General features: G+C 44.3%; 1 protein-coding gene across 2 annotated transcripts in view; it reads right to left on the bottom strand.

Annotated features, from left to right (window-relative positions):
* ADK (adenosine kinase) overlaps window positions 1-15,632 on the bottom strand; it is a 268,546-nt gene extending 252,914 nt beyond the window's left edge. Inside the window, exons 1-2 of one of the 2 annotated variants that reach the window (XM_066554332.1) lie at window positions 15,498-15,632; window positions 41-115 (exon numbers count right to left, since the gene is read on the bottom strand). In XM_066554332.1, coding sequence (XP_066410429.1) covers window positions 41-115; window positions 15,498-15,559 — 137 coding nt within the window. In that variant the 5' untranslated portion in view covers window positions 15,560-15,632. Of the gene's footprint in view, window positions 1-40; window positions 116-7,063; window positions 7,176-15,497 lie in introns of those variants that run through there. The other variant, XM_066554333.1, reaches the window with a different exon arrangement.
* Window positions 15,633-15,673: the final 41 nt, after the last annotated feature.

Genomic DNA, 15,673 nt, shown 5'->3' with positions numbered 1-15,673 from the left:
AAAACTGACATTAAAAAAAAAAAAAGATATCAAGCCTTACTTGTCAAGGAAGTCCTTGTCCACAACTGCACAGATATCAAGCAGAGGATTTCCCATTCCAAACAGGACATTTTCACTGTAAGAGAATCAAGTATTTCATGTTAGTTTTGCACTGGTTTATTGTTTCTAGTACATGTAAAGACTTTATTAGAGAGAAAAACAAAAAAATACACATTTTGCCCAGCACAGTGGGCTGTGCAAAATACACTGTGACCTGGCATATACACAGAATCAAATTTGAGTGAAGTACCATCCTACAGTGATCTTTGAGCAATACACACATTATTCTGTTAAACTGTCACTTACTCAGATAAAGAATTTAAGCTGCATGCCATGTTCTGGAGTTTTAAAGGATGACATTCAAGTTGTAATACCAAATTTTAGATGGGGAAGCATCACACCACAGTAATACGAATTTCACTAAAACCTCTCAGTTGCTGGGTACCAACAAATAATTAACAATTTAAGTCTGTTCTACTAAACTGAAACAAAGAGATTATGGATTCTGCATTGTCAGCCATTTTAAACAGTGTAGCTGTCTATTGGTATGTTGGATGTACTTTTTAAGCAACTTGACATTCACTTCTTTCATGTAGAAAAAAGATACCAAAATTACTGTAAACAGTATTCTTGAGACAGATAGCTTTAACCTCTTTTTTTAGATTAATTCAGAAACCATGTGTTACATTTTCCTGAATAGCATGTACTTGGGTGATAATGCAGTAATACCAAAGGATTAGCTATGTGGCCTAGTGTCAAGTAGGAGTGAATGCAGCTGTTCTCTAGAACTACATCCAAACCCATCACATTCCTTGCCAAACTAACACCTACTGTCTCCAACCAGCAAGGCACACCATGCTCCAGCTACCAAAGTACCTTCAGTATGACCACATATACAGGTTGCCCAGGTTTTGGTAGCCAGGGGCCTACAGGGGTGGCTTCTGTGAGAAGCTACCAGAAGCTTCTGCCATGTCCAGCAGAGCCAATCCCTGGTAGCTCCGAGATGGGCATGCTGCTGGCCAAGGCAGGGCTAATTAGAAATGATCGTTACACCTTGATGATCACAGATTTCAGAAGAAGGGGGGGAAAAGTTATTGTGCAGATGTAATGAGGCCAGAGAAGAGCAGGGTGAGAACATGTGAGAGAACAGCTCTGCAGACACCATGGTCAGTGGAGAAGGAGGGGCAGGGAGTGCTCCAGGCAACCTGAGCTGAGGCAACCTGAGCTGAGGTTCCCATGCAGCCCATGGCAAAGATCACAGTGAAGCAGGATGTGCCCCTGCAGCCCTTGGTGAAGATCACAGTGAAGCAGGATGTGCCCCTGCAGCCCTTGGTGAAGATCACAGTGAAGCAGGATGTGCCCCTGCAGCCCTTGGTGAAGATCACAGTGAAGCAGGATGTGCCCCTGCAGCCCTTGGTGAAGATGATGGTGAAGCTGGATGTGCCCCTGCAGCCCATGGAGAAGATGATGGTGAAGCAGGATGTGCCCCTGCAGCCCTTGGTGAAGATGATGGTGAAGCAGGACGTGCCCCTGCAGCCCTTGGTGAAGATCACAGTGAAGCAGGATGTGCCCCTGCAGCCCATGGAGAAGATGATGGTGAAGCAGGATGTGCCCCTGCAGCCCATGGAGAAGATGATGGTGAAGCAGGATGTGCCCCTGCAGCCCATGGAGGTCCATGGGGATGCAGAGATCCCCCTGCAGCCATGCAAGAGACCCAGGCTGGGAAAGGTGGATGCCTGACAGGGGGCTGGGACCTCATAAGAGGCCCATGCTGGAGCAGCCACCTGGCAGGGACCTGCAGACCCATAGAGAGAGGAGCCCATGCTGGATCAGGTTTCCTGGTAGGACCTGTGACCCTGTGAAGGAGCCATGCTGGAGCAGCCTGTCCTTGAGGGACTGCAATCAGTAGAACAGCGACAAATGTTGCACTGTGGAAAACATGATTAATAACCTTGATACTAAGACACAGCAAACCATGCTTTAAGTATCCTAGCTTTTGTAGCTTTAAGGACAATCCTTTAGAGCCCATTTCACTGTAAATAAAATGTGGAAGATGCTGCTTGAGACATGTGCTTGATGCTGCTTGCAGAAGATGGAGCCAGAAATCCAGCTCGCTCCTAACTGGAATAGTTAACATCTGCTAGTAAAAACCTGTAAGACTGGCTAAATACTTTTGTCAGTGTGACAAATAGCACAGTGTTTGAAATAGCATACCCATACGTTACACCTAGCTAGAAGACAAGAAGAGTGAGAGACAGACGACAGCTCAGGAGACATAAGGATAAAGGGGATTGCAGCTGAAGTCACAAGACAGAACATTCACCCTGTTGTAAAACCTAAGTGTTGCATAAGTAGTATATAGGACAATGAATGAAGTCAGAACTTTTCAAGTGTTGAATGCAGATTTGTTCCCAAGCTATATGTTCCTGTACTTAATGTTTACCTGATTCTTACATGCTGTAAAATTCTACACATCAATAGATTTATAACTACACTTAAAAAAAAAACCAAACAAACATATAATGGATAACTTCTGTATAAGACAAGAGTCAGCACTTTAATGGTCAGTATGCCAGAAAACAGCAGCTGTACTTACAAAAAAAAATCTGAAATACAGCTGACATGCTGAGGTCACCGCCTATGAAGAAGTTACCATCTTCAATGGAAAAGCAGAATAGAAGCTACCCAACATTCAATGAGCTGTGGGCTACAGAACCTGCAGGTACATGTGCTCAAAGCAGCACAAGAGCAACTTTGTGCAGAAGCTCTATGAAGCCAATAACATGTGCAAACTCCTCCCATGTCAGCAGCAGCAGGAACCAGAACTTTCGGTGCCATTTAATCCAGGCAGCTCTTTACATCACATGTAAGTCCTGCTCGTTCCCAAGCCTTCCTTCACCCACAATATTTTATTAGCATCTCCATTCAAGTATTCCAGAGGCTGTATGTAGGGCACCATTTGGAATCAAGTTTGAAAAGCCAAGATAGCTATCATTAGAGTAGTAAATGTATGTTTAGAAACATTCCACTGAAACTCCTGGGCAAACTCTGCTCGAATTCAGTATAGTTGTTTCTCACAACTAAATGTAGGACAGCAGAACTTGACAACATTTTAAACACATAAAAGTTTGAGTAGATTTAACATTGATTTTGCTGAAGAAATCAAGTTAAGTGTCATAAACTGTTTATCTATTTTTGCAAATAATCTAAACACATAAGATAACATATACTAATCTCTAGCTCTGTGTCTTCAACTAAAATGTATTTCTACATTTTTGGTTCTTCCTAGGTGTTAAAGTTATCTAAGCCCTAAGATATTAGAACTTCTGTGCTTAAAAATATGTATTAACATTCCATTGGAGAAAAAAAAAAAAAGAAAAAAAAAAAAGAAAAATCCATACTCTCCACTTGTACTGGGGACTGGAGTTGTATTTTTCCTGAACTGTCACTGTATTTGATAAAAATACCTTTATGCGCAAAACGGGAAAAGTCTAAAGAAAAGTCTAAGTCACAAATTTTTAAAAGTCAATAAGCAAGTATTTAAGAGGTTGGACTCCATCTCAGAGGTCTTTTCGTCTTTTCCAATGTAACTGATTTTGGGATCCCTCACTGTGATCAGCATTTTCTAATACAAGCTTTCTGACCAATTTGGAAGGTCCTACTGTTTAAGAGGAAGACTTGACTGTGTAAATTGTTAGCATGTTCAACCTGACTAACCCAACACTGGCTACATTTAGTGCAATGCAAATCACCCTTCCCTTTTGGAGGAGCTGCAAAGTTTCCACACCGTTATACTATGGCACTGCTTGTGGCACTACATGAGGTACAGCAACTACTTAGTTTCAGGTTGATCCTCAGTAAAAATAAAAAAAAAATATAAATCTCATATACTCTGTAAAGCCACATAAGCCTCTGTAAAAGCATAAAATAAGCCAAATATTTATGATTCTGGAGAATGCTAAATTTACGAGTCTCCAGAGTGAAAAATTGAGATATTAAACAGTTATATTCTCACCAAGTTGTTTGAACAGCAGATTTGAATCTTAGAGACCTTATGTTTGCTGTTCAGTCACACTGGACATCTGCAGTTATTAAAATTTCAGTGATCATTTCCAACCAACTAGAGATAAAACATAGTGAGGAATCAGTAATAATTTCCTGAAATTTGAGATTCCACAATACACAGGCTATTTGGGAACACATCTCTACCACAGAACACACTTTTGTATTCCCCAGCCTCCCTGACTCCCCTCAGTCCCTTCTCCATCACTCAAAAAGGATGTTCTTGTTTAACCCAACTAACCTACTGCAAAAGAACATCTGGATCAGTTCTTCAGGAAGCAGGTGATAAATCCTTCACCTGCACAAATTAAGGGCACATATCATGGACTATACAGTCAGCATCTATGTGCATACACATACAGACACACAAAGAGTACATATACATGAACAAGATTTATACTTTCTACACTCCAAACTACAAATAAGATGTTCAAATAAGAGGTACAAATCTAAAAGTTGTTTGGACAAAAATACACCATCCATCTAGCAGGCAAAACTACAGAACAGTAACTACAGAGAGCTTTGATGTACATCACATTCACATTTTTAATTACTGACAAGCTGCAACAAATTTTATGAGTTTGGCTTTTAACTTAGGACTACATGAAGTGTGAGTTGCAATTACAAATTCAAGCAATGGAACTCATTAAGTATAAATAAATCTTCACCTGTTAATTAGGTGTTTTGTTCAGACATTACTAATATGACTGATTTTATACAAATGGCCAGTGTTTCACACCTTACTCTTATCACAAGTGGCAGAAGTGATAAAATGAAACCAAACTAGATAAAAACAAAACAACAAACCCAAACAAATAAACAAAAAAGAACGCAAAACATCAGTACTGAGCTATCCTTGAACCTCATAAGAAGCCAACGAAATTAACTGCAACTGAATGATCTGGAAAGCTGTGTCCAATCTCATGCTCTACTGCTGCAGGCATTTTTTAAAATATGGTCCTGATTGAAGTTGGCTGCTGAGCATTAGCAGCACTATATCCAACTATCACACAATATTGTTATCATCCCAGGCTGCTGCGCACTTCCGTGGAAGAGCAACATCAAAATATCAGTGAAAGCTTATTATTAGCTACTGGCACGGAGACAGAGGAATATTTTGGGCCTTTGGATACTGGCAACTCAGAAAGCCTTAAACATGGCTGAGACATTTGAGTGTGCAATTGCATGGCAGCACGGTGTGTGCCTAGTCTTCCTTTTACAAATTTAAGAGATGGTCTTGTAAGATCTAAAATACTAGTATTTCTAAAGGGTTTCACTATGCCCTTTAAAGTAAGGCAAAAACAAGGCATGTTTTAAGCCTGTCCTCAGCATATCCATTTCAGTTTAAAACCCCATATAACACAAGATTTGAACTTACCAAAAGTCATTTTTATGTTTAGTTAAAGCAAAACAGCAATAGTACCAGATTTATAGCACTTGACTAGCTATAAGCTCTTAAGTAAGAGCATCCCTCTCTCATCCCACATACCCATGTAACATCATTACAAGTAGGACGATACTTACATCAGTAAGTAACTCGTCTAACACAGAAGTACCTTAGAACTATTATCCCATCCTTCCAGAGTTCAGACAATTTTCTTGCATCACTGGTCAGCAAATCACTTTAGCATTTACACCTTAAACACATAAGGTGGCCTGCTGGACTGCTTACATGCTTTCCTGACGTGGATCTTAAGCGAAGACAATATTTGGCTAAGCAGTTACATATTTACATACTGACTTAGAGGAACATCTTCAGTGAAGGTTTCATTTATTATGAAACTTTTGTAGTTTTCTAAAGTGACACACTCACAGGCTCCAACTTTGAAAACAAGCCGAAAAGCTTTGGCCTTATGTAAGCAAGGCTGCCGCAGAAAAAAACTGTTCCACCACTACCCAGCTCCTCACACAGCTGCACTAACTTCACAAGCCCCAACAGTGAAATACTATTGCAATTTCAAAGTTACCGTCTCGGTCAGAAACAGTGTGAGTGAAACCTGATACACAGAGTTTGGAGGGTGGAGAGAGGAGATGGGAGAACGGCCTTGAATTATAGAGGCAATTTGATAATTATCAGGCATTTCGTTAGCAGCCAAAGGCCCGATCAAAGGCTACCGATTTACCTCACAATACAACCCCATCTTGAGATGAAGTGTTTGGGGGAGAAAAACTATTCTCAGTATCTCCTTTCACTGAATGTTAAGTTACGGGGATCTGTCATCCTCCGGGTTTGCTGACAGGCTGATATCACCGCAGTTCCAACAGCCTGCCAAGAGCCTACCCGCTATTAACACCCCTCTTCTCGTTATTGGGGATTCTTTTAAAATCTAGTTCCAGTCACGGCAAGCTACAGCGAGGGTTTAAGGTTCCAAAGCGGCTGCCGGAGCCCCTGGACACGCATCCTCCCACGCCCACGGGCGGCACCCCGCGGAGGGCGGCGGCCGCCCACGCCCAGGCGCTACCTGTGACAGCGGCACCGCCGCCGAGCGACGCCGCACGCAGCCCCCGCCACCGCCCCGCGGATCAGCGGAGCACCTGCGGGCGCGGCCCGGCGCTGCTCGGGGCTCTCGCTCCCGGTGCCGCTGGGAACCGGCATTGCCCAGTGCCGCCGGGAGCCCCGGCCGGGCGCGCCCACCTGCCCGCGAGAAGCCACCGCGGCGCCCCGGGAGCGCTGTTCCCACGGGGCTGAGGGGCCGCCGGGGCACCGGCACCGCTCTCCCTCCTTCCTCGCCCCAGGGGAGCGGGCGTGCAGCCACCACACCAACTCGCGGCACAGGGAGAGGGATGGGACGAAGCCGCGCTGTCCCGCACGGTGATTACACAGCGGGGAGAAGAGCCTGGCTGCGGCGGAGCATCGCGCCGGGCGCCTCCGCCCCGCCAGCGGGAGCGCATCAGCACCCGCCGCCCTTTCCCCCGGGATGCGGGGCTGTGCTGCGGGCGCTGCGCGAGGGCCCGACATTACCTGAGAGTGGCCATGGCTCCACGCCCGCCCGGCCGCCCGCGGCAGAGTCCCCTGGCAGCGGCACCGTCACCTCTCCGCCCGGCGCCCGCGCCTCAGCCGCGACTGAGCGCCGGGCAGCCCTCGGCCGGCCCACCGCGCGCCCCGCCCCGCCCGCTCGCGCGTCCCGCCATTGGCCGGGCGGGCGGCGGGGCGGGCCCGGGCCCTGCGCGGCGGCCGCGCGGCGCGAGGAGCCGCGGGGCGCTGCCGACGGGCCCCGCGCCCCGGTTCGGCAGCGCCCGGTACCGAGCGGTGCCGCCCGCCCGGCACCCCCGGGCTCCTCGACCGCCATCTTTGGTACGGGCGGAGAGCGCGCGCCTCCCACACAGCTCCTGCTGCTGCCCTCTGCGAGCCCCGGCGGCCAGCGTGGGAGACAGTGACAATTGGCCAAGGAAAACCAAAAAAAGTTTAGCGGCGGTAGCCCCGCGGAGGTGCGGGGGTCGAGCGGCACCGCCCACAGTAAAGATGGCCAGCGGAGCCCCTGGCAGCGCTGCCCCTCGGCTGTCACGGGGCCGTGGGAACCGAGGGGACCCCCCCGCCCCGGCTCTGTCCTGGCCGCGGGCTGACGCCCGCCCCGACACACGATCGCTGCACCCTCGACACGAACGCGTTTTCATTCTTTTTCTTTAACTGTGCCTTGGGTCAGCGAGTGACCCCCTGCGGAGCCTGCCTTCCCCCGCAGGCGGCGGCCGCCGGGCGCGGGGCCGGGCTGCCGAGCCCCGGCGCACATCGCCTCATTCCGGGCTGCCGGAGCGCCTGGCAGCCACCTGTGGAACGCAGCGCTCCGGCTGCCCAGGCGGCCAGACCACAGGCTGGAAACACGGGAAGAAAAGGGCAGCCCGGCATTGCTTACTGCCTTTTCTTATTCGCCTGACACTGGCAGAACTGCCGTATCAGAAAGAGAAAGCCTCGCTTAAGCCAGGTTTCTATCGTCACTCCTCATTTGGCTGTCAAAGTTACTGCCACATTGTGCAGATTTGGCACTTACTTTGTTAACTTACTAGCACCAGAAGCACTGATTCATGAAACTGAAGCCAATAGGTTGTTTTTGCCAAAAATGAATCCCACGTTGTTAAGTACTGCTGTGTCACCTCTAACTAAATATTTAAACTTAACAACTTCATAATCCTGTGGTTATTAGTCCGAAGTTTCCCTTCCTTTCCATCTACAAAATGGGAATATTGTACTCAGAAAAATTAAAGCCAAACTTTCCATCTATTTCTAATTTTCCTCTCAGAGGAGATGATGCCAAAATATGACACATGGATGAAGGTCAAGGACCTGCATTGTCACATGAAAATAACAGAAAAAATTATGCTCAATACCTGATGTAAGACAACTCTCCTAGGTTCTCTAAATCAGACACTCGAAAAATAATCACCACTTACTGAACTTGTCACAAAATTCTCATTATTGACTTGTGTCAGGGGTCCTGAAAAGTCTAATAAGAGTAGGAAAATAAGAGTAGGGAACTAAGAGTAGAAAACACATCCATCCTCTTACTGTTATTGCAACACAATGTGTAAGAGGTCCTCAAATCCTGAGGGAGGATTCTGAGCTCTATTGAAATGCAAATATATACATACATAATGGTTGCATCTTCTGATTCATGTTGAACTATTTATTATGTCCAGTTTAACAGTTTCAGTGCTTAATAGCCAAACCTCTGTTTTGTAACCTAGAAGGTGGGGAAGGAGGATCCCAGCAGCAGCAAATATAGTAATAGCTACATAACTTGTTATTGTATATAACTATAGAATGCAGCTGTCTTCTTGGTTCTATCACTGTATTCAAAATATTAAAAACCTTTTTTTAAAAAAAATCTAGTTGTAGATTCTCTCATAAATAATTGTCTGATTTTAACAAGCACATAAAGATATGTGAAGAAAAATAGATGTATACATGAACTATATCTACAGTAATTTGCAACATACAACTGCATATTATGAATAGCAAGCTACAGAGCAAGAGGCCAAATGACATACCATCAAATGTTTCTAAATTTTACCACTTGAGCATATTTTCTCTAAAAAATATTAACATCTTTTCGTGGAATAGCACGTATGACACCTGAACAGCAGTCAATAGCACTTTATAAGCTTGCAGCTCTTCCCTGTGCCAAATCATCTTGGCTGTGCTATCACATACGCACAGGTTCTACTGCTACTGACATCTTCGAGACACCACCTACCCTACTACCACTTATCACTGGGCTTTTAGTCATTGGCCAGGGAACTGCTACACATCCAGACCGATCCCTAGTCTAAGGAAGTGGAGAAACAGCAGTCAGAGTATTGCTGGAAAAATGGTCAGTTATGACTTATAGTCATTCAGAGATGAACTTAATGCCTGTGCCCCGAGTTCAACTTGCAGTCCCACCATGTATGTGCTGGGCAGGCAGTCTGAGTTTGCCTTCCTCACCCCTGACCTTCCAAACTCCCCCTGCTTGCATGGGGCAGCTGACCTTGCCTTCACATGTGATCCGGCCTCAAAAATCCCTGAGAGAAACATGAAATTTACAGCTTTTGTATCTATCTACATATATAATGTCTGACACAGTCTAACCACTGTGTTTTCTTGACCGCTGTTGTTAGTATACAAGAGAGAAATCTTCATGACCATGCCAGTTTCTCTCTATATATAAACAACTTCCTTGGGTTATTTCACTAAAATGTTTCCTTTCAAGGACACTATGAATTCAAAATGAACTCCACCCCTACCTGATAAAATAACAGGCAGGCATATGAGAACATTTAAAATTGTACTTTAGTGAAGTAATCCATGAAACTCTACACATTATATATTTGTAACTTGCAACCAAGAGATAGGCAATCTAGGCCTTAACCTTGGACTAATGTGTTATGTTTTACACCACAAACATTTGGTATAAATCTTACAGTTTGCAATATGTAAACAAAAAGTTCTCTATTAACCCCCATATTTTCACTCAATTTCTTCAAAGTACAAAAGTAAGGTTGATCTTAGATAAGCTGCCCATCTGTTTCCAAGACAGAAGGTTGATCTTTTACGCAATAGCCCCAGCAGACATTATAAAATGGGACTAGTGAGCAGCAAGTCCACAAATTCTCTTTCAATAACAGCATTTTGCAGAGCTTGCAAATATCTTCTATTATAACAGTTGCTTTGGAAACTTTTCTACAGAGAGAATTTAATATCTTGCAACATAAAATAAGATGCATTTTTAGCTTGTATGGGTTCTACTTGCAAAGTGTTAAAATCTTTTATTATTTTTAAAATTCTGTGACATCATCCCATTTTTTTCATGTAACTTCACAGAGTGTTCAGCTGTAAAAGCAAAGGAAAGTCTATAAATCTGCTGACTCTTCAGCATACTGCAGACATCCATACTTTTTTTTATTTTATTATAATTAAATAGCATAGCCCTTGAAACAGTTACAACTGCTTTGTACCACTGAATGTACAAGGAAGAAAACCCCACAACAACCTTTCACTGTAAATGAAATCCCAAGGTAGCATAAAGCCAGCAAGTAGCTTTTTCTTACCATATCCTTCAAGTGCAGAACAGCTTTGACTGTGGTCAAATCATCATCGTCATTATTATTATTACCATTCAAAATGGAAAAAATCCCTTTCCCTTCCCTGAAATCTGAGTAATACCCAAAGACTTCTCTTCTTCACACAAAATGCGTTGATATTATATAAATAATAATATTTTGTACTATTACTATACATTATATGAATAATACATTTTTAAAAATCAATTTATGTAAAAAAAAAAAATGAACAGCCTTGAAAAAAACATAGTGTTCACATTGTATCTGCAAATTCAATTTACTTTTTTCAAGAAGATAAGATTTTCCAATACACTGTCAGCAAATAGTAATTAATGACCTTTAGATAGCAATCCATTCCCTGCTTCTGAAACTGGTTTTGTGAAATATTTGTGTACCATGCCTGTGTAAGTAACTACTAAAATTCAATATCACAACCTTGTATCACAAGCCAGAATTTTGCTTCCAAGATTTCCACATGAAATATACCTTAGCAACAGCAGAGTAAGCCAAGGTCTTGTGCTATAGAATTTCACATTGCTACACTAACACCATAGTCAGCTAATTCTACATTCATTTAAGTCTCGTTCCTGGGCACCTTCCTTGTCTGTTCATAAGCAATATTAGTAGATCCAATGAGATGAGTAATCCTACACAAACTGTTCCTTTAGTTGAAAAAGAAGGGACTCAAATCTCAGGAAAACACCATTTCAAGGTGAAACAGGCCTATTTACACTGGCTCTTCTCTCCCAGGTAATCCAGCTTGCAAGCACCCTCAGGGACAGGACTAGTCCCAGTGACTTAAGGGAAGCAAGGACTTATGCCAGCAAGGCAGAGCTGCACCTCTCTGCAGGCTATTGGCCAAGGCTGTTATGTCCAAACTGCTGCTGTGGGTGTGACTCTGCTGGCCAGGTGGGCTGCAGGTAACATCAGTAAGGAAAGACAGCCTGTGGTCCAGAGAACAAAGAGCCTTCCCACAACCTCCTTTTCCTCAGGTTACACACTCCCTACAATAAAGCAAGGAATTACTTCAATTAAAAGGATGAAACACCACAGCAACCTTCTCCAAAACAAGAACACAAAATCGTGGAAACATGACACATGCTGTGCAAAATCCCAGAGGATTACATCAAAGGCCAGGTGAAGACACTTGACAACGGTAATTTGAGAGTTACACATCTGAACAATGGAAAGCAGTGCCCGCACGGTAAGAGCACAGGAGTTTCCATGCTGCAAGTTATTCCGGTTTTGGATGTATTTCTGTCAACACATCTTGGAAGGGAAGGTAACTGCTGTTACATCCTAAATAAAACAAAATTAGCAACGTCTGTTGCTAGTGTCCTCAAGAGCATTTGTCTGATTTCTAAAGCAGACCAAATATTCATCTGAAGAAAAAGTCTATTGCTTTAATTCTGGGAACAAACACGGCAAAGTGCTTGGGTTTCAGATCTTCCTTTGACCTGAGGACATTACGAACACCAACATGGAAAATGTTACCTGTATTTGCAGAAATAGGAAATAGGAAAGTAAGAAAACTATAAGCCATGAAGACAAAAACTGAAATGAACACAAATAGGGAGCAAGGTGAAATTAAAAACAAACAAACAAACCCCAAACCCAAACCAAGAGATAAGAGAGAAAGAAAAAGAAAAATTATTTACTAAATTCTAACTGAAAGCTTAGTCACAGCTAACTTAAAATATTCAGACTCTTATTTCATTTATAAGGAATTGATAAAGGAATAAGCTAAATTAAAAGTCAGCTTATTAAAAAAAATTAAAAATGCGTGAAATTAGCAATATTTTTTACAGCCACTAGTATCAAGCTTTCTAAAATCTAGTGGAACAGTAACGACAAAGGACTGCTTTTGATAACATTCACAGAGTATTTGACAATTTATTCTTAAAATGAAGAGATGTCTAATAGCAGAAGAGGAAGAATACTGTACTTTTTTCTTTTAGTATAAACTATTTGCCAAACTCAATGCTTACATTGTCTTCTAGATAAACCGATTTGTTCAAACAACTAGCCACGTCATGACTATTCAATCAATACAGCAGCTGCAGAACAGCCAGAAGGTCATCATGCAGCACAAGGGACTTGACAAGTTTGTGTGCAGAAGGAAAAAATGAACATGCCTATTTCTATACAGACACGTACATCTAAGTTCAAACATTTCTACAGAAAATGTCCAAATTCTTTCATCACTGTACCAGGCTGCTAACAGAATCTGCTTGTGTTTTTCACAGACTTCCCTAACAAAACCAAATATAAAAGGACACAAATCCTTAGTAATTCTCCTCTAAAGTAACACCTCATGATGTTTCTAGTAAGTTGATGCTGCCGCTCCATGACAAGCCATTTGCAGTTTTGCAAGCCCATTTTCTCTCCAAACAGTGCAGTTCACACACGTACAATGATATTCTACTTCACACAGCAGAGATGCAGTCAGAAGCCCAAACAAGGCAGCGCACATTGATGGCCTTGCCTAAAGCCCATTGGTTTGTAGTAGGGATTTGCAAGCCTCAATAAAGACAATGCAAAACCTGCCGCCCAGCAGATGAATGTCAGCACAACACATTGTTGGGCTGGGAATGCCAGTTTGGGTCTCGGGCTTTGTGTGCTGCTCACTGGGTGGCAAAAGCCAGCCATCCTACACTGCTTTCAAACAAGTGTACCTTCCTGAACCCAGTCAGCTTTGCCACCTCGTGAGGGAGTTACATTTGCTTTCCTTTGTCCGAAAAGATCAAAAGGGTCTAAAAATGTATCCATGAAACCTCTATGAAGCCACTTTGAGAGGATAAATATGGTACAACTGCCTTTGTTGAATCCATTAGACATGATCTTCTGAAGTGACTGGAGAGCCTCAGACCTACGTGTTGAGAAGAAGGAATCGTTCTCTATAATCTCAAATTCTTGCTATAACAAGTATGATGTTATTGAGCTCCAAAAATTTTTAAGTGATTTTTCACTTCTTTTCTAATCTATAGAGGAACTTTTTCCAAGCCTATCTAGCAATGCTTTACATTTAAACTGAATCTCGTTACAAATACAGCCAAGTCATGGAACCTCAACCAGTCTGGTACTTTCTCTAGGGTCTTTTAAGTCCCACAACAGCACTCAGCCAAATACGTTCTTGCCAATGAGTGTTGAGGTCTGCTAAATCTAGTCCAACCACCAACTGCTTCATGAGCTCAACCTGTGGCAAACAGCACACATTAACTTTATTTGATCACCAGTTAATTACGGCATTTCTCCTCTTATGAAACAGAGCTGGAGCCTATTTATACTTTGGCTTGAAATAACTTGCAACAGAATTAGCATATGCAAGTTCTAACAACATTCCTCATGTTTTATCTATCATACCTTACAGAAGTAGTATTTGCAGTTTAGTCAGTCATTACCAGAGCATGTCACCACTGCCTTTCATTCCACTGCAAACAACCTTTAAATTTTTAACTCAGTACACCAATAATATACTCAAATTTCAAATTTTTCTCATGTTTCATCTTAAAATGCTGTTTCCTCTAATAAACTTTATTAACAGAAACATTGCAGATGCCAGTTTTTTGCCTCATCTTGCTTTAAGGGCCATGGAGATAACTGTTGTTTTTTGACTGCAACTTTATCTTGCTGTCTGCCATTTATTTGCTTTCAGAGCTCAGCCACATGTTCCCTCTTCTACTACCTGCAACTGAGCTTGTCAACCATTATTAAACTTGAAAAGTCACTTGGCTGCTGAAGAAGCAAGTATCCTGACTTTGACAAATTTAATAGGATTAGCTCTTTCAATAAGGACATCAGTACCAAAAAAGACTGTTCTCATCTCAGTACTAAAGTACATCCCCTTTATGCTATATTTGAGTGAGTTATTAGTTAGCAGTTATCGCCAAGATAATTTTGGACCTTTCAGGGCTTATGCCATTAATTCTCTTCATACACTAAACACTTGGAAGGAAGTTAGCTAGCTTACAATTATATTCATATCTGAATAATCCTGAGAAAACAAACTTGAAACTGTACCAAAAAAAACCCAAGCTGCTCTACAGCTCTCAGTATTCAGAGTTCTCATTTTGACTGTGCATCCTCCATTGAGAAACCTTACATTTTTCTGCTATGACACTTACAAATAAATTACTTATGTCTGTGCAGGCCATCATTCAGATGGGATTCAGTCAGCGCTATTGTACTGTAATCACAGAAATGAGGAAGTATAGCAAATCGCACAAATTACTTCAATATGAAAATATTTTAAAATATATGGTAGGTCTTAAAGAGAATGTAACTGTTAACGCGGATTTTCAGTTTCCTGTCCAACGGGGACAGAGACCCTCGCACGAGTATTACTCGGGGCATTTTTCAGAGGCTGTTTCCAAAGGGGAGGCAGAAGCATTGACAATCCCAGCTATGCTCTAGTTCGGGGCCATCGCTGCGGGCAGCGTTCCGTTTCACCGCACCCCATCCAGATGCTCAGCAGCTCATTCGCACTGACCGCCCCGACCCCAGGGCACAGCGCGACCCCCGCGCCTCCCACCCGCCCCTGCCTCGGCTGCGCGGAGCCCGGTGCGGCGGCGCCCCCGGGCACCCGCCGGGCCCGGGCAGCGGTACCGCGGCAGGAGCGGGGGCAGCGCGGCGGGACGGCCCCGCCGCCGCCTCCACGTGCGCCCGGTGCCGCGGCGGGGCCGTCCGCACAGCCCGCGCGCAGCCCGGCCGAGCACAGCCCGGCGCGGCGGGACCCTGCCGGCGGAGTCTGACCGCACCGCGGCGGCGGCACGTGTCTCGCCCTCCGCCGGGGGCAGCACCAGCCGCCCTCCGGCACCCGCAGGCGTTGCTCGCGAAGCAGCGCCCGTCCCGGAGCCCGTTACCTCAGCTGCTGCTGCTTCTGCTCCAGCTTGAGCTTCTTGGCTTGCGGCTCCCCCGCTGCCATCTTCGCGCTGGGCGGCGTGCGGCGCGCTCCGCTCCCCTCGGCCCGCCCGCCGGCCCCGATCCGCCCCGCCGACCGCGCCGGCACCGCCACCGGGGGGCGGGGGCGCCGGGACGA

The sequence above is a fragment of the Molothrus aeneus genome, chromosome 8 (assembly GCF_037042795.1).
Source record: "Molothrus aeneus isolate 106 chromosome 8, BPBGC_Maene_1.0, whole genome shotgun sequence".
NCBI lineage: Eukaryota > Metazoa > Chordata > Aves > Passeriformes > Icteridae > Molothrus > Molothrus aeneus.
The sequence above is the reverse complement of the archived record's forward strand: the minus strand, read 5'-3'. Positions and strand labels throughout refer to the sequence as shown.